The sequence below is a fragment of the Saccopteryx leptura genome, chromosome 2 (assembly GCF_036850995.1).
Source record: "Saccopteryx leptura isolate mSacLep1 chromosome 2, mSacLep1_pri_phased_curated, whole genome shotgun sequence".
NCBI classification, from domain to species: Eukaryota; Metazoa; Chordata; class Mammalia; order Chiroptera; family Emballonuridae; genus Saccopteryx; species Saccopteryx leptura.
In genome coordinates this window covers 235,529,741-235,556,075 of record NC_089504.1, presented here as the reverse complement: position 1 = coordinate 235,556,075, position 26,335 = coordinate 235,529,741, and the positions used below count along the sequence as shown (strand labels likewise).

The 26,335-nt window shown below is 49.6% G+C and overlaps 1 protein-coding gene across 16 annotated transcripts in view; it reads left to right on the top strand.

Moving 5' to 3' along the window:
- The window catches only part of KIAA1671 (KIAA1671 ortholog), a 177,627-nt gene that overhangs the window by 109,708 nt on the left and 41,584 nt on the right, over positions 1-26,335 (top strand). The window contains exon 1 of one of the 16 annotated variants that reach the window (XM_066370626.1): positions 3,735-5,006. The exons of the other annotated variants lie outside the window; for them this stretch is intronic. Coding sequence (XP_066226723.1) covers positions 4,722-5,006 — 285 coding nt within the window. The 5' untranslated portion in view covers positions 3,735-4,721. Of the gene's footprint in view, positions 1-3,734; positions 5,007-26,335 lie in introns of those variants that run through there. 16 annotated transcript variants of the gene reach the window in all.

The window sequence follows — 26,335 nt, the reverse complement described above, 5'->3', positions numbered from 1 at the left end:
TTGAGGATCAGAGAGCCACTCTGAGCAGTTCAGGGACTATTGATCCCCTCAGGGCCAGCACAGAGCTCATACAGTAATGCACAGGAAATGTTTGTTGAATGAATGAGTGACCAATGTTCTGATTTTTATAACTGCACACGCTTGTCTGGAAATGGTGCTCTCTGGGCCCCGCCTCCCATTGTGACTCCAATTCCCATTTGTTTCCTGGATCTCATCAGCTCCTCCAGAATTTTTTGGATTGATTATGTAAGGAGATGGCTTTCTTTCCTTTTTGGTGCCCAGCAACATCCCTGGAGTTTCCTGGAGAGAACAGAAGAGTTTGCAGAAAAAGTCCTCTGGAGGGGAAAGTGCTTGCACTGCCCCAGTTTTCAGAGTGGCGCTTTTTATAGTCACGCTCTCAGAGCACATTGTACCTAGAGGGAGGCAGGAGGGGGCAAGCAAGCAATCTGGCTTTTCAGCTCCCTTCTGCACCCGTCTCCCGTCGTGTGGAAGGAGGCGGAGCTGTGTGAGCCTGCCCGCCACCTGGTCTCCTCTGCTTCTCCCCACACTTGCCTTCCATCCAGAATGATTTGGGAAGGACCAGGACATCCTCTGCCTTGTTAAAGGTATGAAGCTGGGAGTGGCAAACTCCACCACTTAATAGCTGTGTGCCTTGGACTCGTCACTGAACTTCCCTTTGCCTCAGGTTTTCCATCTATAAAATGGGGGTAATAATCATAGTACAAACTTTATTTCATTGTTGAGAGGAGCAGATGATGTGATGTTGATGTAATAACAATGCCTAGCAGACAGTAGTGCTGCTGACAGCATCAATGACAGTGATGAGTTGGATGATTTCATCTTTGAAAATCAGAGTGGTTAAGTAACTTACTCAGGGTCACACAGCTAAGAAGAGCTAGAAGCAGATATCTCCAATCCCTGAATCATGAGACTGTGTTGATTTAGAAAATCCAGGTCTGGGACTAAAATGAGGTGATTGAGGTATTCACCAAGGATGCAAATATAAAGGGGCATAAAAAAAAAAAGAGGTCCATAATCCAGGTAAATAATACTGTAATGCAGTATTTAAAAAAATCAAAGTTAATGCAAAAATCCATGATGAACAAACTATAGACATTATAACATAAAGACAGGATCAGTATTACTCATCTTTTCTCCCTTTGCCTCTGATGTCATTATGGCTCATTGCTGTGCTGAGCAAGTCTCAGACAATTAGGTTCTGACTAATTTTCCACAAACATATATACATATATGCATACAATAAATATTCTTGCAGCAAAATGTTTGTATAGATCATTCTCATTTCCAAAGGCAGATTACGGGGTGTGGAATTAGATCATAAACTTCAGAGTCAAAAGGCAGATACATCCTCCCACTCCCAGCCTTTTATTATGAAAAATTTCAAACTACAGAAATATTGTACAGAGTACACACATATACCCACTGGCTAGATTCTGTAATTGCTGAAATTTGCTATATTTGCTTTGTAAAAATCTAGCCAGCTGGTCATTTTTTTCTGCATTTCAAAGTAAGTTACAGACATCATCAGTACACTTCAGCCTGATGTCATTAACTAGCAGATCTTTATTTTAAAGACTTTTTATCTGGGGTGTTAAATTCCCTTCAGGAAATATTCTGATTTGTCTTTCCATCTGCTGTGGACATATGTGTCTCTCTCACCACAGCCTGACCAACACTGGATATTATCATTTTGAAGGTATTTTACTTACTGCTTTGATTTAGTTTAACCTTCCTTCTGAAGGTTCCCAGTAGATTACCTACCTCTGTGTCCAGATGATCTGTTCAAAAGCTTTGCTTCTTTCCAGGTCTTTAGTTATTTCTGAGTGTGGGAGGACCTCAGTCAACTCTTTCTCATGTTGGCTTCTACCTGGAAGTTCCTGTCCTACGGGGTGAGGGAGCAGGGCACTGAAGTGGCCTGCCTGCTGCCAGGGGCTGGCTGTGTACACTCAGGTGAGGAAAATGAACAAACCTGAGAGTCCAGGAGGCCTGGGACCCTGGAGGCTATATAGGTGTTGGGTGGGGCCCGTTGCATGTTTCCTTATCTGCGTGATGGGTGATGCTCCCTAACGTACAAGACCCCCTGGCTGCCGTGAGGGCCGCTTGGTCCCCCATTCTGCTCTAAGCACTTCGTTTCCCCATGGGCCATTGTCCTGCCTCTGGGCGTTTGCATCTCCTGTGATTTCTATGGGTCAGGAATTTGGAAACAGCTTGGCTGGGTGGCTTTGGCTCAGGGTCTCTCATGAGGTTGGAGTCAAGGTGTCTTCTAGGGCAGCTGTCATCTGAGGGTTTGACCTGGGATGCAGGATCCATTTCCAAAGTGGACATGGCTGGCACATCCACACTGTCTGATAGGGGGGGCCTCTGGTTCTCTCCATGGAGGTCTGTCCATAGGACTGTTCTGCATCCTTGCAACATGGGCTGCTGCCAGTGTGATCTCAGAGAGCAAAATGGAGGCTATGGTGTCTTTTATGACGTAGCTATGGAAATTACACACTGTCACTTCTGCCTTCGTCTTTTGGGCACACAGACTCACCCTGTGGTAGCAGGGGAACACCCCAGGGTGTAATGAACAGGGGGCAAAGAGGCTGCCTACCACTTGGTGTGACCTTGGCAGATGACTTCAACTGTATGGGCCTCAGTCTCTTCCTCTGTCAAATGGGTTCATTCGAGAATTCATGAATTAATTTCTGGGAGCACTTGGAATGGCATCAGGACTCATGCTCCAGTAAATACTAGCCACCGCTGTAGCGTCCTGCCGGACTGTGAGCCCTCAAGAGCAGGGACCAGTTTTAGTCTCGTACTGGTACAGAGTTGGCATTCTCTGAGTGTTTAAGTGAATGAATGGAAGAATGGAAAACTGAATGAACAGCCATAGGACTAGGAGGCTAGAGAAGAAAGGGGCCTATGTCATCTGATGCCTTCGTGAAAATCTCTCTCAAGGGTGGCCCTTTGATCAGTGTCTAGGGAGCAAACATTTGTTCAGAACCAAGGTGACGCAGGTGGGAGAAAACACTCAGGATGCAGTCAGACTGATCAAGGCTTCAGTGTCGGACTCGATGTTGAAGCAGAAAATATTTACCGAGCTCCAGTTCTGGTCCAGGTGCCCTCTTGGACCTGGAAAATGGTGGGGAGGGAACAGCCTGTGTCCATGCCCTGGTGGTACCCTTGCTGTGTGACCTTGGGCAAGTGAATCTATGTCTCTGAGTCTGCATTTCCTCATCTGTATCATGGGACTATCAGAAGAAAGCAACAAGTGTGCTTCCCCTCTGGGACTGACCCTTTCTGACCACCCCTCTCTGGTCTCACATGCTGCTGTCTTGCCTCCCCCCAACCCCTCCCCCCCCCCCCCCACATTCCAACTACTCTGGCTCCATAAGGGTTAAAAACCCAGGAGCTCATGTGACCCAGTGCAAACCATGAATCATTCCCATTGCTCCCTGTGCTGAGAGCCTGCCCACCCGCCCAGGATGGGGCAGATGCTGTGCCCCAGCGTTGCTATGGCAACCCTGCCTGTACTGAAATACAGCCCAGCCAGTTCCTTGGGGGACCTCCAGGGCTGTTTCACCTGGTTGGGTGTTTCCTTCCAGGGAGGCAGGGAGAGATTGCTGGAAAAGAGAGAGAGAGAGAGAGAGAGAGAGAGAGAGAAGTGAAAACTGAGACACAGGGAGAAGGAGGAGAGAGCCTGATAGAGAAACAGACCGCCAGAGGGAGACAGACTGACAGCGGCCAGAGGTCCGGGGAAGCTGGCCTGCCACCCTAGAGGCAGTTTCTCAACTGTTCCAACCTCCCAGGGCTGCCAGATCTCTGCCGTACGTGCACATATGCTCCCGCGTGCACCGCGTGCAGCTGCGTCTCCCCCTGCGCCCGCCGCGAGGGCACAGGGTGGGTAGGCAGCCTGGCACGTGAAGTCATCATCAACCCCGTGGGACGGTGAGCGAGTTGAGACTTGGGGGAAAAAAAAATGGGGGCGGACGTCAACTCCCTGGGCGTCTGCTTTCCTGAGGCCCCTCCTGCATTCCTGGGCAGCGAAGCCCCTCGCTAAGACAGGGACTGATGTCATCCCGGGCTGCTCAGCCAGATGACCCGGGGGCCCTTTTGGCTGCCTCTGGAAATGAGCTAGCTGCCTGCCGGCCGACAGGTTTGAAATCTCTGGCCAGCGGACAGAAAACCTGCATGGGTCAGGTGAGCGGGGCCCAGCCGTGGGCAGCTGGTCAGGGGGCAGCAATGGGCGGCAGCCTGCCCATGGGGTCCTTCCAGTGTGCGCCTGGGAGGGGCCGCCTACCTGGGGGAAAGTGAGAACGAGGGTGCCCAGGGCCACCGCCTCTTCCTCCCCCCACCTCAAGGGACTGACACACCCTGGAGCCCGTGCTGCTGGTTCCTTCAAGCTCCTGGTCACAGTGGATTCAGTGGGGTGATCGCCAGGGACTGGATATTGGACCTCCCAGCGTGTTGACTTTCCACTGCCGGTGGGTGGACTCTCAGCCTGACCCTGAACTCTCTCCTAATTCTGCGTGAGATCCACGGATGCAGCCGGCTGCTGGCTTGGCGATGTTAATTCACTCTCGGTTTAGCTGAAGAGGGCTGCTGCCTTTTTTTTTGCTCTCCAAGCACGCTCCGAACTTCCAGGAGCGGCAAGTAGGAAGAGAGGGGAGAGGACCGTGGCATTTTGATTGCTTTTCTCCCCCTCACTTCCCGGCCCCATGGATTACCTGGGAGATAAACTCACCGTGGCCCAAACCCACATGACCCAGTGGATGGGCACCGTGAGGAGGTCCTTTCAGGATGCCCTCAACTTAGTGACCACCACGGTGAACCATGAGCGGGCCAGCGGGGAGCCCACCAGCCGGACCCCCTTCAAGCGCACCTCATCCTTCCGACACCTGGCTTCCCGGAGTCGGGAATCCCTCCGCCGCTTTTCCGCTCGCAGCCAGCAGAGGTTTTCTTCCCTAAGAAAAAGGCACCCGGATTCGGAGCCACCAGATTTTGTAAGCTTATTATGTTTGTGTTCTTTTTTTTTTTTTTTTTAATTAAAACAGCAGCCAAAACTCCTCCCCTCGCACGCTCCCCCTGTGGGGAGGGGGGGGGGGTCCCATAGATCCAACCAGGGAAGTTGCCTCTTCCAGGGTAATTGTCCATCAAGCCCCACCGTTTCCTGTTCCCCGTGTCTGGGGAAGAGGCATGCGGTGGTGATTCCCCTGACGCTGGAGTTCCTCTGTCCAGAAGTGGTCGGGAAATTGATACTGGATCCCACGTCCGTACTGACGGACCAGCCCAGGAGTCAGACCAACTTTGCCAATTGATTTATCCATAACACCGACACTCCAGCCCCTGACACAAACGCTTGTCCTCCGCTATTTTTAGGGAAGATTAGTTGACACCTGCTTCGTCTCCTCTCAGCCTCCCAGGATGACTGACTGTCCATGTCGTGTGCATGTTGAGTTGTGGCTTTTGTTGTCAGTGAGCAAAGTCTCATGGTTGCTCTCTGATTACCTAAGGGGACCTCAGGTTGTGGGTGGGTTTGCCCACTGGCCCATGAACCTGGGGCTTGGTGAGGGTGGGCCAGGACTGGGGCTCACCCTGGATCCCAGGGCTGCACCATATCTCACTCAGGAAAGCTTGATGGGGTTTGGGAGACAGGTTGGAATGACAGCTAATGATTAAAACCTTGGCCAGCCCTGGTCTGGTAGCTCAGTTGGTTAGAGTGTCATCCTGCTATACCAAGGTTGTTGGTTTGATCCTCTGTCAGGACACATACAAGAATCAACCCACAAATGCATAAATAAGTGGAACAACAAATCAAAGTTTCTCTCTCTCTCTCAAATCAATTAAAAAAAAAAAACTTTAAAAACTTGGCCTGCATCATGCTAGGGGATGGTGCATAATCAATTTCAAGGACTTTCTTGATGATTTGGAGAGGTGGGCCCAGAGAGGGAAAGGCACCTGCCTGGTAGCACAGCAAGTGAGTGGCAAAGCTAGGGCTAGAATCCCAGGCTCCAACGCCCACCTCAGGGCTCTCTCTAGCCAAGCTCATGGCATAGAATTTCTCCAGGACTTCCTGAAAACTTCAGGGCAGCATACATCAGTGACCAGGACTGGACTCAGAGGGAGCCTGGCATTTTTACACCTGAGTGTATTTTCCAGTTCACAGGAGGCTAAGGCCAGGTAAAGGGCTAAACTGGCCTCCTTCCCTGGGCCCAGCCTTGGAGTGAGGCTCCATGGTCATTACAGGACCCCACAAATGCATAAATAAGGGATGGAGCCCTGGAATGCACCAGGTTTCAAGCCGATCATCTGTACAATTGAGATCACAAGCATTCACACCCGTCCTCAAGGTGCAGGAACTGACCCAGCTTTCCCTTGGCTGGCCCAGAGAGGTGCAGTGACTTTTTTGAGGCCACACAGCAACTAGAGAAGTAAGGTGCAAACAGGTGTCTCATGAATATGACATCTTCTCTTGTAGGTCTGTGCTGCTTTTTGGCCCTGGACAAATCAGTGGGGCCTGCATTTATGAGACAAAACCCCCAACCCAACCTGAGTGGGCCTCTTGTTCGTTCTTTCTGTCTTGGTCTGTCTCTCTCGTCCTGCCTGTCTCTATGTGCGTGTCTCTCCTCCTCTCCCTTTCACTCTTGGTCCCTTTCTGGCAATGTGGTTAATGGTGTGGGAGTTTGTAACATTCAGCTCTCCCACCCTGGGAGCTGTGTGACCCTGGGCATTGTGTGACCCACAACCCCTGGGCCTTATTGCCTGATGTAACGTGTGGGTACTGCTCTGTTAATGAATGAAGTTGGGTTGTGCAGGCCGCTGCCTCCTCTAGTCACTGTTCTTACAGTGCTTCCAATGAAGTGACTACTAAATATGTAAATGCAAAATAAACCTGGGCTTTGGGTTGCTGGCTACTTAGCATATGGCATCTACTGACTGGTGGGCACCAGCTGGCACTGGGTTGAGAGCTTGAATCAACCTCTTCCCTGTCCTTGCTGAGGGAACTTGACCCATTCTCAAACCTCAGTTTCCTCCTCTTTCAAATGGGGGAGAACTCAGGGTCGTTGTGAGGTTGAACGAGTACCTGTCGTGGTGATGAGCACATAGTGCACATGTAAGTGCCTTCTCTGTTGGGTAGCACAGGATGCTGACTCAGCAGGACAAGGGCAGAGTAGGGATGGCTGCAGAGGGACCAAGTTTGCCACCCCCTATCTGTGAGACCTCAGGTGGACTCCTCCCCTCTCCATGCCTCAGTTTCCTCATCTGTGGAATGGGGATTATCATCATTGTGCATTTACATTTGCTACTATTCTTATTTGGGGGCAGTGGCGCATGGTGCCATGTGGTCCATCTGCCTTAAGAGTCAGCGACTGTGACAACTGAACCTTTTCTCCCAAACCATTGTTTTCAAAGATACCCAGTGGACTGGAAGACCCACACACATCTCTTTTACCTGCAGATTTCACTTAAATATTTTCTTTATGGGAAGCGATTGTTAAAGCCACAGACAATTACTTAAAAGTGAGTTTAGGGTCAGCAGCAATAGCTGTAGCTGGTCATAAAGGGGGGGCAGGATTTCAGTTTTTACGACTTGGACTCACATGATTTATCTAAGTAATCCGTTTGGTTCCAAGTCCTGCCCGAGGCTGGTGTTTACTCAGAGCAGGGCAGAAGAATCCATGGCAGGCGGAATGGAGCCCTCAGAGGCGTGCCCTGAAATGTTTTCCAGAGCCAGGCTCGAAGTAATTTGCTAATGGCCTGCCTCCGCCTCCAAGAAAGGCAAGGGGGAGTGAAGGAAATCAAACGCATTGTCTCTGAGCCACAAAGGCAGGAAGAGGCACGTTGTGTGAAGCCAAGCAGACTAGGTGGACTCCACGTAGAAGCCAGACAGAACGTTCCAGAACCCACAAACAATAGCAAGGCCACAGAGGGCTGAGGCTGGAATAAAAGTGGGAAGTGGTTTCCAGGGTCCAGGGTTGTTCTCTACAAAGAGGGCTTTGGAAATGTACAGACGTGGACTTAAGTCTCCCCTCCACCATGTGCTGGCTAAGTGACCCCTGGGCAAGTTAAATCACCCGTTTCAGGATTTTTCAGTGTCCTCATCCTGTAAAATGAGGGTTCTTCGGGGACTTGTCTGGTGGGTAGTGGGATGGGTTGGAATAAGTGAGAACCAGCACAGCCTGGGCAACTGTTAAACACCTGACATACAGGAAGTGCTTAACAAGTGCGCATTTCACATCACTTTCGAGGTTGGGGGATGGGGTGCAGGCTCTGGATGAGTCCCACCTGCCTGGGCGGTCACTGGTCTGTGCCTTAGGAAAGAGGGTAAGCACCTGGCTGAACTTTCATGGGTATTTACTGTGTCCCAGACTCTGCACCAAGCAGGAGGCGTATATTACTTGTGTATCTACTCATTCACTCACCTTGTCAGCCCAGTGGGATTTCTTGAGCACCTACCAGGGCGCTGGCGCTGGGGAAATGGCTGTGCCCAAGACAGGCACAGCCCCTGCCTTTGTAGAGCTGCCTTTTAAGGGGCAGATCATAAAACATGTCAGCATACAAATATGTAATATAAATACAAATATAAAAATAAAACATCAAGGATTTGTTTATAACATTAAACTATTGCCATATGTCAGAGTTTCTCAACTTCAGCACTATTGGTATCTTGGGTCAGATCATTCTTTGAGGGTGGCGGTGCTGTCCCATCATGGATTGTAGGGTTAGCCTTGGCCCCGTCCCACTAGATGCCATTAGCACCCCCAAGTGACCGCCAACAATGTCTCCAGACATTGCCAAGTATCTCCTGGGGCAAAAGAGCCTCCTGCCTGCCCTAGTTGAAAGCCACTGTTGTATATAATTTGGGTAGGGGGGTTATCATGGTAGCCAGAGTCTGCTTCCTGCTGACCTGAGTTGGGAGAAAAAGGACAGGGTCCGACACATCAAGTACCTCCCACTTGCCGGGAGCTGGTCTCATCCATCTGCACGGCTGCCCCTGAGGGAAATGGGGTCTAGATAGTCCCATATTTTGTGGATGAGAAATCTGAAGCACAGAGAGTTGAAGTCACAGGCCTGGGGGCGCACATCTGAGCTTGGTGAGGCTGGGACCCCAGTACGGCAGCATGTATCGGCTTCACTGGGCCCACAACCCACCCTGCACTGGAGGTTCACAGTCTAAGCATCAACACCCATGCTGAGCAGTCAGCCCTCCACCAAAGGCTGAGTGGGAGTGTTTGGTTCTGCGTCAATTATAGAGTGAAACGGATGCCTAAAATATTCAGCAGGGCTCTGCGTCTTCCCCTCCCCCCCCCCCAGATATATACAGCCCCCTCTTTATTTTAGCAAGTGGGAGGGATTTTGAAAGTAGAGGGATGTTTGTGACTCCCGTCTTCAGAAGCCCCATTTTTAGTTAGTACCTCCTCTACACTGATTTCTTAAGTCCGCTGTAATAAATTGCCACAAACTTGGGGGCTGGAAACAACAGAAATTTATCTCTCAAGGTCTTGGAGGCCAGAAGTCCAAAATCAAGGTGTTGTCGGGCAATGCTACCTTCAGGATCCTTCCCGGCCTCTTTGGCTTCCGATGGCGCCATGCCTCCCTTGGCTTGTGACAGCATCCGTCCAATCTCGGCCTTCATCTTCACAAGGCTTCTCCTCTGTCTCTCATAAGGACACTTGTCAGTGGATGTAGGGCCCAACAAATAATCCAGCATGATCTCATCTTGAGACCCTTAACTTAATCACATCTGCAAAGACTTTATTCCCAAGTTAAGATACATTTATAGGTGCCAGGGGTTAGGAGGTGGACATACCTTTTGGGGAGCCATTATTCAATCTATCCCACCTTCCTCACTGCTTCCACTCGTCCTCCCTCCCCTCCAGTCCATTCTCCGCTCAGCGACCCAAGGAGTCAGGTCATCCCCTGACTCACCCCAGACTTAGCCCCATCTTCTTACCGGGGCCTGCAGGGCCCTGAGGGATCTGACCCAGCCTCCCTCTTGACCTCAGCTCTTCCTGCTGCCCTCCGTGCTCACTCTGTTCCTGCCACTCTGACCTCTTGCTCTTCATCAATCAATGCACGCTCATTACAGATCAGTGGCCTTTGCCCTCAGTTCCCTCTGCCTGGGAGGCTCTTCTCTTTCTCCTCACCTGTCCAGAGCGGCTGCCTGAGAGCCCAGGCGGAGACGGATCCCTGCCAGCTTTCTCTCCACCTTACCCAGGTTAATCTCTTCCGGGCCCCCATCCCAGTCTACACGGACTTCACATCACTCGTTTATTCTCTGTCTCCTCCACTAGCACGGAAGACTTGCGAGGCCAGTCATTTGGTCGGCTTAGCTCACTGAGGTATCTCTAGTGCTTGGAATAGTGTTCAGCACATCTAAGAGCTCTCGTTGTATCTGCCTTCCTGACACTCACTCTCCTTTATTCTTGAGCCCACTGTCTCCCTGTATGGATGAACCGAGGCCCAGAGAAGATCCGTGCCTTGGCGCTGCTACACACCTTCTAAGAGTTGACACCAATATTCCAGCCCAGGGTGATCTGGGGTTCTTCACTCATAGGGTGCCAGATGGAAACATCTGAAATATAATGGTAATAAGAACTGTTTATTTATTCCTTAGGACTATTTTTGTATCGAGTGCCTCTTTTGTGCTAGGTGGAGGATGAGATGGGCAAGGTCTCTGCCCTCACAGGACTCACAGAGCAGGGACACGTAGTAAACAAATAAGTCAGTTAAATGAATGAACAAGATAGTCTCAGATAATTGTTAGTGCTCTGAAGAAAAATGTCACACGGCCTGGGGTATGGTGGGAGCTACAACACCTGAAGCAAGTGAGGGAATGAACCTTGAGAATGTTGGAAGACCATCCTGGTGGTAGGGAAAGCATGTGCAAAGGTCCTGAGGCAGACTTTGCCTGGCACGTTTGAGGAATAGCAGGGAGGGCAGAGTGGCTACAGCAAAGTGACTAAGTGGGAGAGGGAAGAAGAGAGTTTGGGGAGGTGGGCAGGGTCATGGCTGCCTGGGGCCTGGGGGCTCTGGTAAGGATGTTAGATTTTACTACTATACAGTTTTAAGCAAGGGAGTGATACCAAGAGTGGTATTAACAACTGCAGCTCCTACTTACTGAGCACCTTGTGTGTGCTAGGCACAGGTTGTCACATTTCTCCTGGAGACCTGGGCTTCAGGGGAGTGGGGTTCAGCTGCCATGACCCCTTCCTCCGTCTCTTGTTGTCTGTGCCCAATGCTGTCAGCCATTGCACTGGCCTCCAGCTGAGTGTGGAACTGGAGCGTTGGACTGAACTGCAGCCCCATAGGCCAGTGTGAAGTGGCAGCCCCCTCTGCCACGGTGTGGATAGGTAGGCGGAATGGGTGCTTTCTCCTGGGCTGGCCGCACCCAATTTCAGGTCTCCTTTTCACCCTCCAAGCAAAATGATGTCACCCAGAGAACAATGGCCCCTTCATGAGTCCAGCGGGGCCAAAGGCTGGGCCCAGACTTGGTGCCTCTGGGAGAGACCTGGAGTGACACGCAGGGCAGGACAAGGGCCCAGCTGCTCCACGGGCCCTGCTTGCGTCAAGTAATGCCGTCCCTGCTCCCCTCCCTCCGACTGAGAAAAGGGGGTGTGCTCATTTCATATTTGGAAAGAATAGAAAAACTGAACAAAAACAAACTCCTCCCATTATTCTGACATCCATGGACACCGTCCTTGGCCTTCAAAGCATTTTCTTCCTGTCTTTTTTTCCTTCCTCTTTCAAACAAAATTGCCAACCTTCTGTCTTTTTCCAACCTTTCAAAAAAAAAATGTACATTTTATAGGTCTTTGGTAGAGACCATTTTTATTGTCTGTATAGCATGTTGTGTTTGTGCTCCATAATTTATTAACCCCTCTGGCTGGGTGTTTGGGTTGGTCCATTTGGGGCTTCCAGGGGTGCCTGCAGGGGCGGCCAGGGCGCACTTCTTGGTCTGGGTTTCTGAGAGGGCTCTGAGGCTCCTTTCCGCCCTCGAGGCCCAAAGGCCCCTCTGTTGCTCTCACTTTCTCTCCCTCTTTCAGTGTTTTTCAATCTCAGATGTTTTGTTCAGACAAATGCCTTTTGCTTCCTCACCAGGAAGTCAGAAACTTCAGGAAGGAAATCTGGATTGATCAGTATCATAGGGAATGTTATATTTTTGGATATCATGAAGAATGAGCTCTTTAGCCATGAGTCATTAAGATCATTCCTTATTAGACAAAATGGTATACTGGGTTAATTATAGTGGTCTGCTAGTAAATGCTTAACAACTGGGTTTTTGGGAGGAAGCCCTGATTTTTAGCATTTACCTATTCCTATGGTGTAAATACTCCCACCAGGGCCATTAAAAAAAAAGATTTTAGAGAGAGAGAGAAAGAGAAAGAAACAGATCCATTTCTTCCACTTATTTATGCATTCATTGGTTGATTCTTATATGTGCCCTGACTGGGAATTGAACATGTAACCTTGGCATATTGGGATGATGTTCTAACCACCTCAGCCACCCAGCTGGGGCCCACTAGGGCCAGTTTTAAGTTACTAATTAGCACATAGAGCTGGGAAAAGATGCATAGTCTGACATTACTATATAGTATTTGCACTATACAGATTCAGTATACGTAGATGACCTCAAGGCTGTAGAGAGTAGTAAAATGTAGTAATTAGTAAGTAATACAGTGTGGGTATGTTTTCCCTTTGCTTTTAATACGATTTGTTTTATTATAAGTATATGTATATAATTTAAATCTTAGTAATGGCTTATAACAAGTGGCTCACAAACTGAGTTCTGAAAACTTCGTCATCGCCCCTGGAGAGCCAGGCCCGGTGAGCTCCAGCACTCCGCTGTTGTTTAAGAAAGCAAGCGGTGGAGTCCAAGGACTGTAGGCTGGGTTGGAGTCGTGGTTCTGTCTCTCACCTGCTACGTGACTTTGAGGTCTCTTTATGCCTCCATTTCTTCTTCTGGGCAGTGGGGCCAGTAATATTCCACTACCCCATGGCTGTGGCAGCGGGTATGCTGAGGTAGTGCACACGGGACTACCTGTACTCTACAGTGCTTGGCGTACAGTAGGGTCTCAATAAATGGTTTATATCATCATCATCATCATCGTCATCATCGTCATCACTATTTGTCTAGTGCTTAATAGTCGATGAGACACAGTCAGACATGGGTAGGCAGCCTCCAGGTTGGCCCCCAGGGATTCTCACCTTTTGATATTCACACCATTATGAAGTCTCCCTCTGTACCAGGCTGGTCTGTGTGGCCAGTAGAATACAGCAGAAGTGATGGTGTCACTTCTGAGCTCACGTTACAGAGACACCCCAATTTCCCTCCCCAATTTCCCTCCTGGCCATTCTTTCCCCCTTTCTGGAGCATTTACAGTGGGGGAAGCCAGCTGCCATGTCTTGAGGACACTCGGCCAGCCCTGTAGAGAGGCCCACATGGCACGGAACTGAAGTGTCTGGCCAGCTGCCAGCCAGGAAGTGAAACCTGCCAGCAACCATGTGAGGGAGCCTGAACCACTCAGCTAAGCCCCTACTGGATCCCTGACTTACAGAAGCTAGGAGAGATAACGTATGTTGTTTTGGGCCACTGAGTTTGGGGGCTATTTGTTATGTAGCAACAGATGAATGATACAATTCCTTCTCATTTTCACCTACCACAACAGTCTGAAGATGGCCAGCAGTATTACTTAACCCCTCATCTCACAGATGAGCAAATTGAGGTGGGAAGAACTCAGGTGACCTGCCCAAGGTCTGCAATGGGGTTACCCTTGGTGGTCCCAGTGGGTGCTTTTCTCGTCTCAGGGGTTCTTGCTGTTACCCAGGGGCCAGCCTGGGGTCAGGGTCCTGGGGGCCTTTGAGCAACTCACCCTTTTAGGAGTTGGCATGAACCTCCTGGCATGAGATGGAATCCATTTCTTGGATCCTAAGTGTGCATCACCCCATTCAGTTCATCAAACATTCATCGTGAGGGCTGAGCCATAAATAGCAATGAACTCTGCGTGGAGTGCAGAGCATGGCCTCTGAAGAGTGACTTCCCCCATGTCAATTTCTAGGTCAGAGGAGCCCTCTTGGATTGTCCCCACTCTATTAACAGGAGGATCCTCAGACCTAAGTTATAACCAAGAGTTAAAAACTGCAAAGTTGGCCAACAGTTTGTACTATTGTTTTTTGAACAGATTTGGTCTCCCTGGCTGTCCTTTATTGATTGTGTCAAAATAAAAGGCACGCAGGTAGAATTAGGTCAGTCCAGTTACAAGCTTGGCTTTCCCTTTAAGACACATCTGTGTTTGAATCCCAGCTTTGCCACTAACTAGCTGTGAGACCTTGGACAAGTGATTTGACTTCTGTGAGCCTCAGTTTCCCTGTGGGGTACTTAGCATAGTGTCTGGAGCCTCGAAAGTTCAGAATAAACAGTAGCTGCTGTCAGTCTCCCCATACCTTGAGAGGTTAGTCAGGTGAGAGGATGTTATGTTTCAGTAGCGAACTGCCCACTCTCAGCTGCCTAACACAAAATACTTGGGGTTTTTTTCTTTCCAATCTGTATTTTTTGAGATATTGGATCCCCCCCTCCGGTTTTATTGAGATGTCATCTACATCCAACATTGTACTAGTTTCAAGTGTACAGTATAATGATTTAACTTACGTATAAGTTGGGAAATAACCACCACAGTAAGTCTAGTTAATGTCCATCACCTCACGTAGTTACACACATCTTTTTTCTTGTGCTGGGACCTTTCAGGACCTACTCTCCTAATGACTTCCAAATATAATTACAGTGTGGCTAACTATAGTCCCCATCCTGCACATGACATCCCAGGACTCAACTGTTTTGTGACTGGAAGTTCGCACCTTTTCACCACTTTGCCCATTTCCCCCGCTGCCCACCCACCACAGCATTTGTTTCTTTTTTTTTTTTTTTAATGATCATCATCTATATCTTTTTTATTTTTATTTATTCATTTTAGAGAGGAGAGAGAGAGAGTGAGAGAGAGAGAGAGAGAGAGAGAAGGGGGAAGGAGCATGAAGCATCAACTCCCACATGTGCTCTGACCAGACAAGTGCAAGGTTTTGAACCGGCGACCTCAGAGTTCCAGGTCGACACTTTATCCACTGCGCCACCACAGGTCAGGCCACAGTGTTTGTTTCTCACTCACGAAAAGTCCGCTTTCCTCCTAGTTCTCTTACAGCCTCTTCCTCTCTGGGCTGTTTGCATCTTCTAGCACGAACATCTGGGAAAACAAGGCTTTTGTGTGACAGTGTCAGAGGGGAATACACTTGAAGGCTGCACCAAGGCAGAGGCTGTTGTCCCATTTCACAGGTGGGGAAATTGAGGCTTGAAGAGTAACACGTCTTGAGCACTTACCACATGCCCATCCCTGAGCAAAGTACATCATCTTATTCCATCCCTGCAGGAACCCTCTGAGGTATAAGTATTAGTTTTGTTATTCCTGTTTTACAAATGATTAAAGGCATGATGTGCTCAAAGTCACCTCCTTCACAACCTGGACTCCAGGCCAGACCAGCTGATGCCTAATTTCTTGTCCCTTCCAATCGGGGCAACAGACTGAGGGACAAGGGGTGCTTTTCCTGAGAGGCTCCCTGGTGTGTAGGTGGGGGTTTCCCACACAGCAACATCGTCAGGTTTGTTGTTGCTGTGGAGACCGTCCTGTGCACTATAGGATGCTGAGCAGTTTGTGTCCAGGCTTTGCCACGTTTCTGGGGCTGAAATCACCCTTAGCTGAGAACCACTGATGTGGATGGTGTGAGCTGCGGTCCGGCCAGGCCCTGGGTAACCATATGGCCTCAGCCAACAGACTCGGAGCGAAGTCAAAACAGTAGTACTGAATGGGGATTTGGAATACCCTCGCAGATAGCTAAATAACTGTCGGCTCCTGCTGTAATTTTAGGCAAGTCTTTCCACTCTGATCGAGCTTTTTTTTTTTTTTTCCAACTACAACGTGATGCAAATAATGTCTCCTGAGCTATGAGCTGCCTGTCAGGGGCGGCACATGGGTGGTGCTTTATTGTCATTCTAGTTAGGACCTGCTGGCGGGAGGGGTGGGGCATACTCCCAGTCTGTTGAATTCCCAGTTCTGTGTCCTCAGGTTTTGCATCCAAATATTTGCTTTCTGCCAAAGCCAGAAATGAAGCCCACAGCCCTCCTTCCTGTCACTCACCAACTTTATTTCTAGAAATGGCCCTTTCCCGAGGCGTACCTATAATTTAGCATCTGTAATTCCTCAGTGAGTAGCTAGCAGTCTGTTCTTTTGTTCTTGGTCCTTGCCTTGGTTCTGGGTTAGGGTGAGGGATGGAAGGGGTGTTGAGCTGCCTCTCCCTCCTCTGCAGTCATCTTGGCAGAAAGTGCATGGAAGATTCTGGAACCTCTGGTGCTGGGTATGAAGGTAGCGGCCCTGGTGGTTGATGGGTAAACAGAGCTCCATTACCCATGAAAGTTGTTACATGAGCCCTGGAAGCAAGTGTAAACAGGTCGTGAGGGGCAGGATGTTGGCGTGGAGTACCTCTTCCGGAAGCTGCTCCAGGGCCTTGATTGGCAGCACGTCTGGATCAGCTCCTGTCCACGGGGGCCTTTCATGTTACGTCTGGGGCAGCCAAGGCCCAGAGAGGGAGCGAGACCTGCACAAAGTCACACAGACCCAGGGCCAGAGCTCACGTTTCTAAATTCACAGTTGGGGCATTCAGAGGCCATGAGATTCTTAACTTTCGTATCCTTCAGAATTGAGCTGCAGACATTTATTGAGCTCCTACTATTTGCAAAACTCTGCAATCAGCTGTGTGAGGCATTAAAAATAATGATAAAAAGTTCTCCCGCCTTTGGGAAGTTTTCAGAAAAATGATCCCAGCTGTGCACCCTTGAGCCAACCTCTTCTCTATAGCCCTGGCAGTGGGCCTCAGTTTCCCCGTCTGTAGATGGCGGCTCCTTCGGTGTGACCTCTTATGGCCTTCCCAGTGGAATCAGCCTGAGTTCAAATCCCTCTCCTCTCTGTCTACCAGCTGTGTGACTTTCAGTGAGACGTTAAGCCTCAGTTTCCCCATCTGTAAAGAGGGAATCAGACTTAGCTGATGGTGATGTGAATCTCACGTGGTAATGAGCAAGACCAGGGGTAGTCAACCTTTTTATACCTACCGCCCACTTTTGAATCTCTGTTAGTAGTAAAATTTTCTAACTGCCCACCGGTTCCACAGTCATGGTGATTTATAAAGTATGAAAGTAACTTTACTTTATAAAATTTATAAAGCAGAGTTACAGCAAATTAAATCATATAATAATAATTACTTACCAAGTACTTTATGTCAGATTTTCGCTAAGTTTGGCAGAATAAATCTTCATAAAACAACTTACTATAGTTAAATCTATCTTTTTTATTTATACTTTGGTTGCTTCACTACCGCCCACCATGAAAGCTGTAATGCCCACTAGTGGGCGGTAGGGACCAGGTTGACTACCACTGAGCAAGACACTCCGCAGAGCACCTGGCGCGTGGTGAGTGCTCAGTAGCTGTCGTCACTTGTGGAGGGACAGGGACAACAACCCCTCCCCGCCACCTTTGCACAGCCAAGCCTTCTGCCACGAATGCCGGAAAGCGACGCAGGCTCCATTGGAGTCTTAAGAAAGTTAAGCCTCTACTTAAAACTGCTGTTTTGTCACCAGAAGGACCATCCGTGCCCTCACCTGCGTGATGTCAGTTGTCAAGTGGGCCTGGCCTACAGCGACAGAGCCAGTGGCTTCCTGCCTCCGTGCTTCCCTCCCCTGGGCTTCCCCACCCTCCTTGCAGGATGTTCCCTCCTGCCCCCCGAATGCTTACTTGCTTTGAAAGCATATCGGGATCATGAACAGCTGCGGCTAATTAGGGAGGAGGCGAGAGGGCAGTCAGGAAGAGGCATTCTGACACATGATGAGGGCAAAGCAGTCGGAGATTTTCCATAGCCTACCTGAGGTGGGTTTCTCTTTTCACATGCATAGAGCCCTTTTAGGGGACGGATAAAAAAAGCATGGAAGCTGTCAGGGCTCGCTTAATGAGTTTGCTAATCTTCTCCTATAATGTGGAGCCCTGAGGGTTTTCAACAGTTCAGTGGCATGGGTGGGAAGTGTAATCCTTCCAAGGTTTCTGAGCTGAATTGTGGGCAAGCGTGCGTGCTGCTGTGGTGTTTCCTGACTGCTGAGGTGGGGGGCGGAGGAAACAGCAGGAGTTGTAGAGTCTGGGGCGGGCAGGGTGTCCTGGGTTTGAATCCTGGCACTGCTATGTGCTGTGTCTGGGACCTTGGCCAAGACATCCTAACTGCGTTGAAGCTGTCGTGTCCTTGGGTACAAAAGGGGACTTAAATTGTGAAGATGGAATTCCCACTTCGGTGGGCACCTTGTATACTGGTTCGGTGAGTAGAATCCCAGATTGGGGAAGTCTTAGGGGTCTGTGGTGGGCCTCCGAATCTGCTGTGGATCAAGAGCCCCACGTGAGCCCCAGGTGGAGATTATCCTATGGGCACAGCCCTTTGAGAAACAATTCCTGAAAGCAAGTCCCTGAATCAGCGCACTTTCACTGAGTACCGTCTGTGTGCCAGGCACCGGGAACAAGGCTGAGATGGTCCCAGTCTCCATGGACAGTATGACCTTACGGATGGCTCGCTGCAGATTTGCTCTTACGAACATTGTGCGCTTGAATGAGTAAATGAATGAGCAGATGATGGCGGCACGAATTAATAATCCTGTTCTGCTCATCAAGGTGTCTCTGCACCTTCTTCCAAATTCTTTCTAGCAATTCTTGCTAGAACACAAAGCAGTACTGAGAAGTATTTGCACTTACATGTCTGCAGAGTCCAGCCCTACACCTCACACATTCGTGACACTCAGTCAATGATGAATGAATGAATGAATGAATGAATGAATGAATGAATAGATGGTAGCATGAGCGGACTCTAAGCCCCTAGGTGGCCGCCAGCCATGTTTGTTAGGTTGGTGGCTAGGGCTCAGTGGTGCTGTGCTTTCTTGCTGGGAACTTGGTTCGGAGAGGCTCTTACTTATAAACACGGAGTTCTCTGTTCAACAGCCAAATGTCCCCGTGGGGCCGTGGCTTTGCTCTCTGAGGACCACAGGAGACTCATGACCTATTGTGGTCAAGTATCGCGAGCTTGATGGTCACTCCTTGTCCTGACCAACAGAAATCCAGCTTTGTTTCCACTCTCCAGGCCACTTCGGTTTCCTGTGGGTGCCCCCCATCAGCCATCTTTCTGGACCCCACGATCCTCACAGCCATGCTGGGCTCACAGGTGTTTGTGTATGTGGCTGTGTGGGGTTGGAGTCAGGCAGCCTTCCCCGACTCATCTGGAATCCTTTCTGAACTAATACGAGGTGTCGCCAGAGGGAGGTTCCCGAAGCTTCTCCTTAGGTGATTGGGATTCCATCCTCTGCTCATTCATTCAGCTGACTTGGGTTAAGGGTCTACTGTGTGCCAGGCACGGGTCTGGGTGCATTCACATACCTGGTGTTCCTTTATCCTCATCACCAAGCTGAGTCTGTAATCATTCAGTCTGTCAACTTTGTACACCATCAGGATGGTTAACTCTCTTCTGGGCACTGGCATGAAATTTCCGGCGGACCGGTGGTGACAAACCGCTGATCTAGAACATTCTCATTACCCCAGAAAATTCCTTCAGCCTCCTTTCAGTAAGTCCTCCTTACCTGGCACTTAGTAAACACTTCTTAAATGAATGAATGGGTGAGTGAATGAGCAAATGAGATCCACTGTGTTTGATCCCAGAACTCTTTAGGCCAGTTGGTGCTTGCAATTATCGTTACATAACAATTAGCTATGATATAAATGTGTGAAATAGGCGAGAGAGAGAGAGAGAGAGAGAGAGAGAGAGAGAGAGAGAGCTGATACTATAAAAACTGAAACACATTGAAAAGATTCCATAAAGGTGCATGGCTAAAGAGTAAGCACTCTGTTGGGGCGGGGGAGACCGGGAGATGACCCACGTCTGGACCGGTTTCCCAGTCCCGCACGCCCTCCCTGGCAGCCGCAGCTCAGGGACCCCATCCCTCGGGCCGAGAGCCCCCTCACTGCTGCTCTCCAGATGTGTTCCTCCCTGGGAAGGGATGTGCCACGTAGAGTCTCCACCTGCAGCCTGGGGGGTGGGGCAGCTTCACCCTGCTGTGGTTTTCATGGGGCCGGGGACCAGGAGGGAGAGGTGGGTTCCAGGGCCCCAGCCCCACCACACCCCAAACCAGGGTCATTCCTTGACCTTTATAATATATTGGACTCTTGTGATTTTACTTAAAAGAGTTTTCTAAAGCTAACAAAGGAGAAGGAATGTGGGAAACAGGTGCTGGGATGCCATCCACTGCCCTCCATCAGAGATGAGGCTGTTCAAACTGGGCGGGTACCCTGCCAGCGACATCGCAACACAGTGACAGGGGCTGTTCTAGTATTTTCCATGGTCCCAGCCCAGTGTTGTCCAAATCTGGAGAGTGTGTCCAGGGGGTCCGCCTGCAGCCCAGCCCATGTGATACCCATCTGGGGATCTTGGATGCCCAGGGTACCCGGTGTGCACATGGTACCTTGTCAGCCCACAGGTGGTGCCCGATTCCTGGGCCTGAGCAGGTCCCTGCAGCCTCTCAGGGGGCCTGCAAAGGTCTTCGGTTCAGCTTTCCCTCTGGGGAGGCAGTGATGCAGTCACCCTCCAAGCCACTGGGCCTTGGGGCTGGTCGGGTGAAGGGGCCGTTGGCACTGGCTCAGGCTGATGTCATCCCGGGAAACCGTTTAGCTCTGGGGGCCGCCTTCAGCCCTGGCTGCCTGCCCGCCTGTCGCCTTGTCTCATTTTGTTTTGTTTGTTATGTGGGGCGTGCTGGGGAGGGCCTCAGGGTTCGTGAAGACGGGTCTCCTCTCTGCCCTCTGAGGACAGGGTGACGGAGACACTGTTCCTTTTCTCATAGAGGCCCCTCAGGATGTGGGGCAGCCTGGTTTCAGGTTCAGTTCCCACCTCTGCCACCTCCCTGCTGGGTGGCTGTGCCCCTCTGTGCCTGGGGTTCTTCCTCTCCAGAAAGGGGTGAGGGGCATCACCTCCTAGGGTTGCTCCGAGGATGACCAAGGAGACGCCCTCAGAAATGCCCGTGGCCACCTGTGACTGTGGTGGTGGTGGCCGTTACCATCCTTGTGTGAGAGAGGGTTACTAATTATTGTTATTATTTTTTCATTATTCCCAGAATCAATGTAAGTCAAGTTTTATTAAAAAGTGACACACTTGCTACCTCTTGGGTCCCCATTTGCTTTAAATCAATGTGATTTAACGAGACGCATAGAATCCGTAAGCGGCATTTGGGTCATTTCCAAAGCCTTTGCGCTGGCAGAGCTCTCTGCCTTTCAGTTCACGAACCATTGATCGGGAACGGGGCTTCGCCCACAATGCAGGTGCCCAGGCCGCACCTCTCAAGAGACTGACATAATTGGTCTGGGCTGCTGTCCAGGAAACCAGCGTTTTCACTGGAGTTTTCAAAGGTCCCCAGATGATTCCAAGGTGCCACCAGGGCTGAACACTACTGGGTCAGGCAACACAGCAGAAAGTATACAGGTTCAGAGTGGGACAGACCCAGGACCGAATCTCAAGAGGGGGCAGCTTCCTATGCCTCTCAGACCCTCGGCCTCCTTGTTTGTGGGATGTTCCAAGAGGCTGCTGAGAGGGACTGGAGGGATGTGAGTGAGCTGATGAGTCAAGTGGACATTTTACAGATGTGTTCCCTGGACACCACAGCGGGGTGGGGACCTTAAGACTTTTGTCCAGTGAGCCAGCCCCACCCTATCTCCAGTGAGGATCAAGGTTACTGGTGTCCCTCCACCCCCTCACTGTTCTGGTCTGGGAGTTTCCCAGGATTCCTTTTTGCTACACTTGACATGTGGATAGGTGTTCCATGAATAAAGAATGCCAGAGACAGTGCATTGAAAAATCACTTGGTTAAACAATGTTTTTAATGCAGGACGTTTCAGAGCTTTTTATTATGCAAATATACTCTAAGTCTAGGAGGAACCTCCAGAGATTGGCCTCCAGGTTGTCTGACATCTCAATCCTGAGAGGTGCTATAGATTCGCTGGCTGACCTGAACGGGTCGCCTCACCGCAGGGAATGTGCTTTCAGAAATGCTAAATCTGGGGCTGGGGTGTGTGCCTCCAAATGGAGGAATTCAGTCGCACTCTTTTACTACAGAATTGGTATCATGCATCATACACTTCTAATTGGGCCCAGTCATTTTTTTCCCCTTTAGAATTAGATATATTGGCTTCCATGAAAAGCCTCAGTTCTCCAAGCCTTCTTTATAACGTCAACAATAGTTTATTCTTTCCTCTATTTTTATTGGGCGGAGAGGAAGGTATGTGTATAGATATATAAATCATCCCATCCAGGCATTGAGGGGACAGGCCCACCAGGGCCCCGAGATCCAGAAGAAGGGCTCCCCATCTGGTCTAGGCGCCCCCTCCTCTTTGTTCAGAGAAAAGGACTGAGACTCAGAGAAAGAAGAGACATGGCCAAGGTCGTGCAGCCCCTTTGGAGCAGGCCTGGAATCCAAGCCTCCACCCACCCCTGGCTTTTTTGCTGTTGTCCACCTTGGCTGAGCAGCTTGCATGCTGTTTTTACAGCCTGAGCCTGGTTGGCTTCCAGTTATTATTGAAATGAGTGGAGGTTTCCGGGAACAGAGCAAATCCATAGAGTTTAATTAATGAATGCCCCAGAGGGCTTGGCAGCTGGATTCCTGTGTTTACCAGAGGCTTGGCTGGCATGCAGTTCAGGAACTGTGTGGAGGGTGGGGCCCCATCTCCCCACCACCCCCTGCCCTCCTGGTAGTGTGTGTGTGTGTGTGTGTGTGTGTGTGTGTGTGTGTGTGTGTGTGTATGTGAACCTGAAAACCTCCCCCACTCCCTTCACAGCCCTGTGACTACATAAGACTTTCTAAATTGTTTTTGAAAAGTGCTAGCATTTTGTTTTTAGCATTCTTTACCAATTTGTTGATATGAACTCATCCCTGGGAGACCCTGGAAATAGAAGTGTCCCTGAAGCAGGCAGACCTAAGTAGATGTTTGGTCGTCAGTTCTGTCATCCGCACAGTAACCAGGTCGGGGCCCCCAGGCAAACAGTAAAGCCAAGATCTCCTTGGTTGCTGACCTCAGAGAGGGGAGGCGGCCGAGCCAGGCCAGTGCTTTGCAGCTTTGCTGGACACGGCCTTGCAGTGGTTACAAGGCTCAGTGTCAGACAGGCCCAAGTTCAAATCCCATATCCTGGCACGCGCCTGCTCTGTATACTGGGGCACATGCCTCACGTCTCTGAATCTCGGTTTCTTCTTAGGTAAGTTGGGGATAATAATTATATATACATTCACAGACTTAAAGATTAAAAGAGCTGATGCAGGTGGAGCATTAGCAAAATGTCTCATAGCAAACACTATAAACGTTAGTGATGATCATAATCATTATATACATTCCATTTTATAGGTGTGGCAGCCGAGTCCCCGCGAGGTTCACTGCCTTGCCGAAGGGTTGGCATAACATTATAATTAGATGTTTGTTTGGGACCACCCCCCCCCAGCCCCCACGGTTTCCTCTGCAGTGACACAGACTTGGGGGGTCCCGGGCCCTCTGAGCTGTTCATTCAAATGTCACTGCACGGATTCTGTGTGCTGCCTCTCTTAGCAGTGGCCATTCGGTTCTCTGTCTGCATTCACGCTTCTGCAAGTTCCTTCCCACTCTTGAAGTCTCAAGAATCTAAGTCAGACAGAGTCAGACAGTGTGACTAATTAACACCTCTTAGGTGGGGAAATACGACCTTTAGATGTCATTAAAATGGCAGTCACCAAAGGAAGGTGATTCTGCCCCTCAGGTGCTGGCTGTCTGGTGGTGTCAGCTCCAGAAGTGGAGGATGAGAGTATTTCCTTCTCAGCTGTCCTTTGGGTGCTGCCTGCATCTTACAGGTCCCTGGGGAGCGCTACACAGTAGCTGTACGACAGTTATGGTAGGTGACATTTATTGAGCGCTTGCTATGTGCCAGGCTGTTCCAAGTGCTTCTCATGCTTTGATGATTTTAATCCTTACAAACCTCTTTGTGATGTAGGTGTTATTATCCCCCTTTACAGTTTTGGGAACTGAGGCTCTGGGAGGTGAAATGACCTGTTCAAGGTCACATGCCTGGAAGGCTTCAGAATTGGAATTGGACATTGAGCTTTGGACTTGAGCTTGTGAGCATAACCATAATGCCAGCCCAGAGCTATAGACTACGGCTAACTGGAGCTCTGAGTTTGAGGCTTCCCTGACCCTATTTAGAGGAGGAAGAAGGGAGGGAGCTGATACTCCTTATGTAGCTACTCTGGGCTTTATGAGCCAGATGGTAGGAGCCTGTTACATATATCTCCCATTTCATTCTCTTTTTTTATATTCGCCCTCTTCTCTCTCTCTCTCTCTCTCTCTCTCACACACACACACACACACACACACACACGCTCACACACACACGCTCACACACACACACCATCAGCATTGTGATTCCTGCTTTTTGGATGAACAAACCAAGCCTCAGAGACATCAAGGGGTTTACCCCAACCACACAGCCAGTAAACATCAGAATTCGGACCCAGGTCTAGATGATTCTGAACCGATTTTTTTTTCACACTGAGCCAGACTGTGGTGTCTCTCGTCCTGTGCCCACATATGAGAAGGATGGTGTGACTCTGGAGTTTAGTATCATAGAAACAGCCCAAGACCCAGAGTCAGGGGCCGGAAACTTAGTCTTGGTCCTGGCAGGACCCCGCTGTGGGACCAGAGAAAATCCTGGCCCTGCTCTTGCCTTCACTATCCCATCAGTACCATGAGGGTCCGTCTCCCTGGTTTCTGAGCCTCCTTCACATGTCGCCATCTCATGAGTATTACGATTAGAGCAAAAGATGGCTGACTGTCCTGGAGAAGATGAAGCTCAGGGCGGACCTACAGACCTCAAATGGAGTGTCCCTGGGGGACTGGATGAAGCGCTTCTGTTCCGTGTGTCTCCAAGGCAAACTTAGACCAAAAATGGAATTTTTCCTTAACAACAAATGAGAAGGTTTTCCCTAGCAGCGGAATAGACAGGTTCCATCAGTGAGGTACATTTTTGAGGCTGTAGATATTTGGGGTTATAGGGCCACTGCAGACATCAGGGTATGTGATGTGGGGAGTCTCCTGTCATGAGTGGAAAGCAAGCAGTGGCTGGATGCTCTAGATGCGAGGCAGAGAAAGAATGACCTCTCAGATACCTCTCAGCTCTATAATCCCAGGGTTCTGATAAAAGATAACGAGCTGGTGAGCCAACAGCAGGGTACCAAATAGGTCTCCAGCCACCTGCTAACTCTAAGTGACTGGCAGTAGCTGCCTGGGGTTTTCTGAGCTCATTCTGTAATTGAATATTGATGTTTGCCATGGGCAAGCAATGGGTGTTGTTACTGACTTTCTACATTTTGCTGTTTTCTAAAGAGTGAAGCTTTGTGTTTCCAACATGAAATTATTACTATATTTTTTAAGATCTGGGGACAGGAGGGCATGGATGTCAGCAGCCATTGTAACAGCAGCCGCCAGCTCTCACACCCAGAGTCCTCATTCTCACGTTACCAGGCCCATGTGATCTGTCCGTAAAGGCCAGGGGCTTTAGGAAAGTGTTATGGGATCTTGGAATGGTCAGTCACTTTGGTTGTGTTCAATCTGGGAGAATGTAGCGATAGCCAGTAATTGAGGTTAACAAAAGCAGGTAATAAGCATTTTAGATAAATCTCTTCAGTTTCTTTTGGGGCCACACTGTCTATCTGCCTGATTTTCAAAGCTTACTACTGATTAATAGGTGAATTGGACATGTGCTGGGGAAAACAATATGAGTGTAGACTTCGAGACTTCTCAAAGTCACCGGAAGTCTTTTTCTCCTTCTGCTTAGTGACAGTCACTAGCCATCATGTTGTCATCAAGTGATTTTCTTTCAAAGCAGAAAAGAAAAAGAGTTACTCATTCCTTCCTGGGATAGTCTGTCCTCATGCCAGGACCTACACGTAGCTGGGAAGGTTTCCAGCAAGTTTACAGTGGGAGGCTGAGACCCAGAGAAATTAAGCCACTGATGCCTAAGGGTCACACAGCCAAAAAGCAGAGATTTGAGCCTGTCTGCCTCAAACGTTCCTGCTCTTAAATACGTCAGGCGAATGGCTGTCCTGCAGTAGATCTTCAATACATGGTGGCTCATTTTTTTGTACTTGTCTCAGAAATTGCTTGCCTTTGTATCTGTCAGGGAAGGCTTGGTTATGCTGCAGTAACAACCC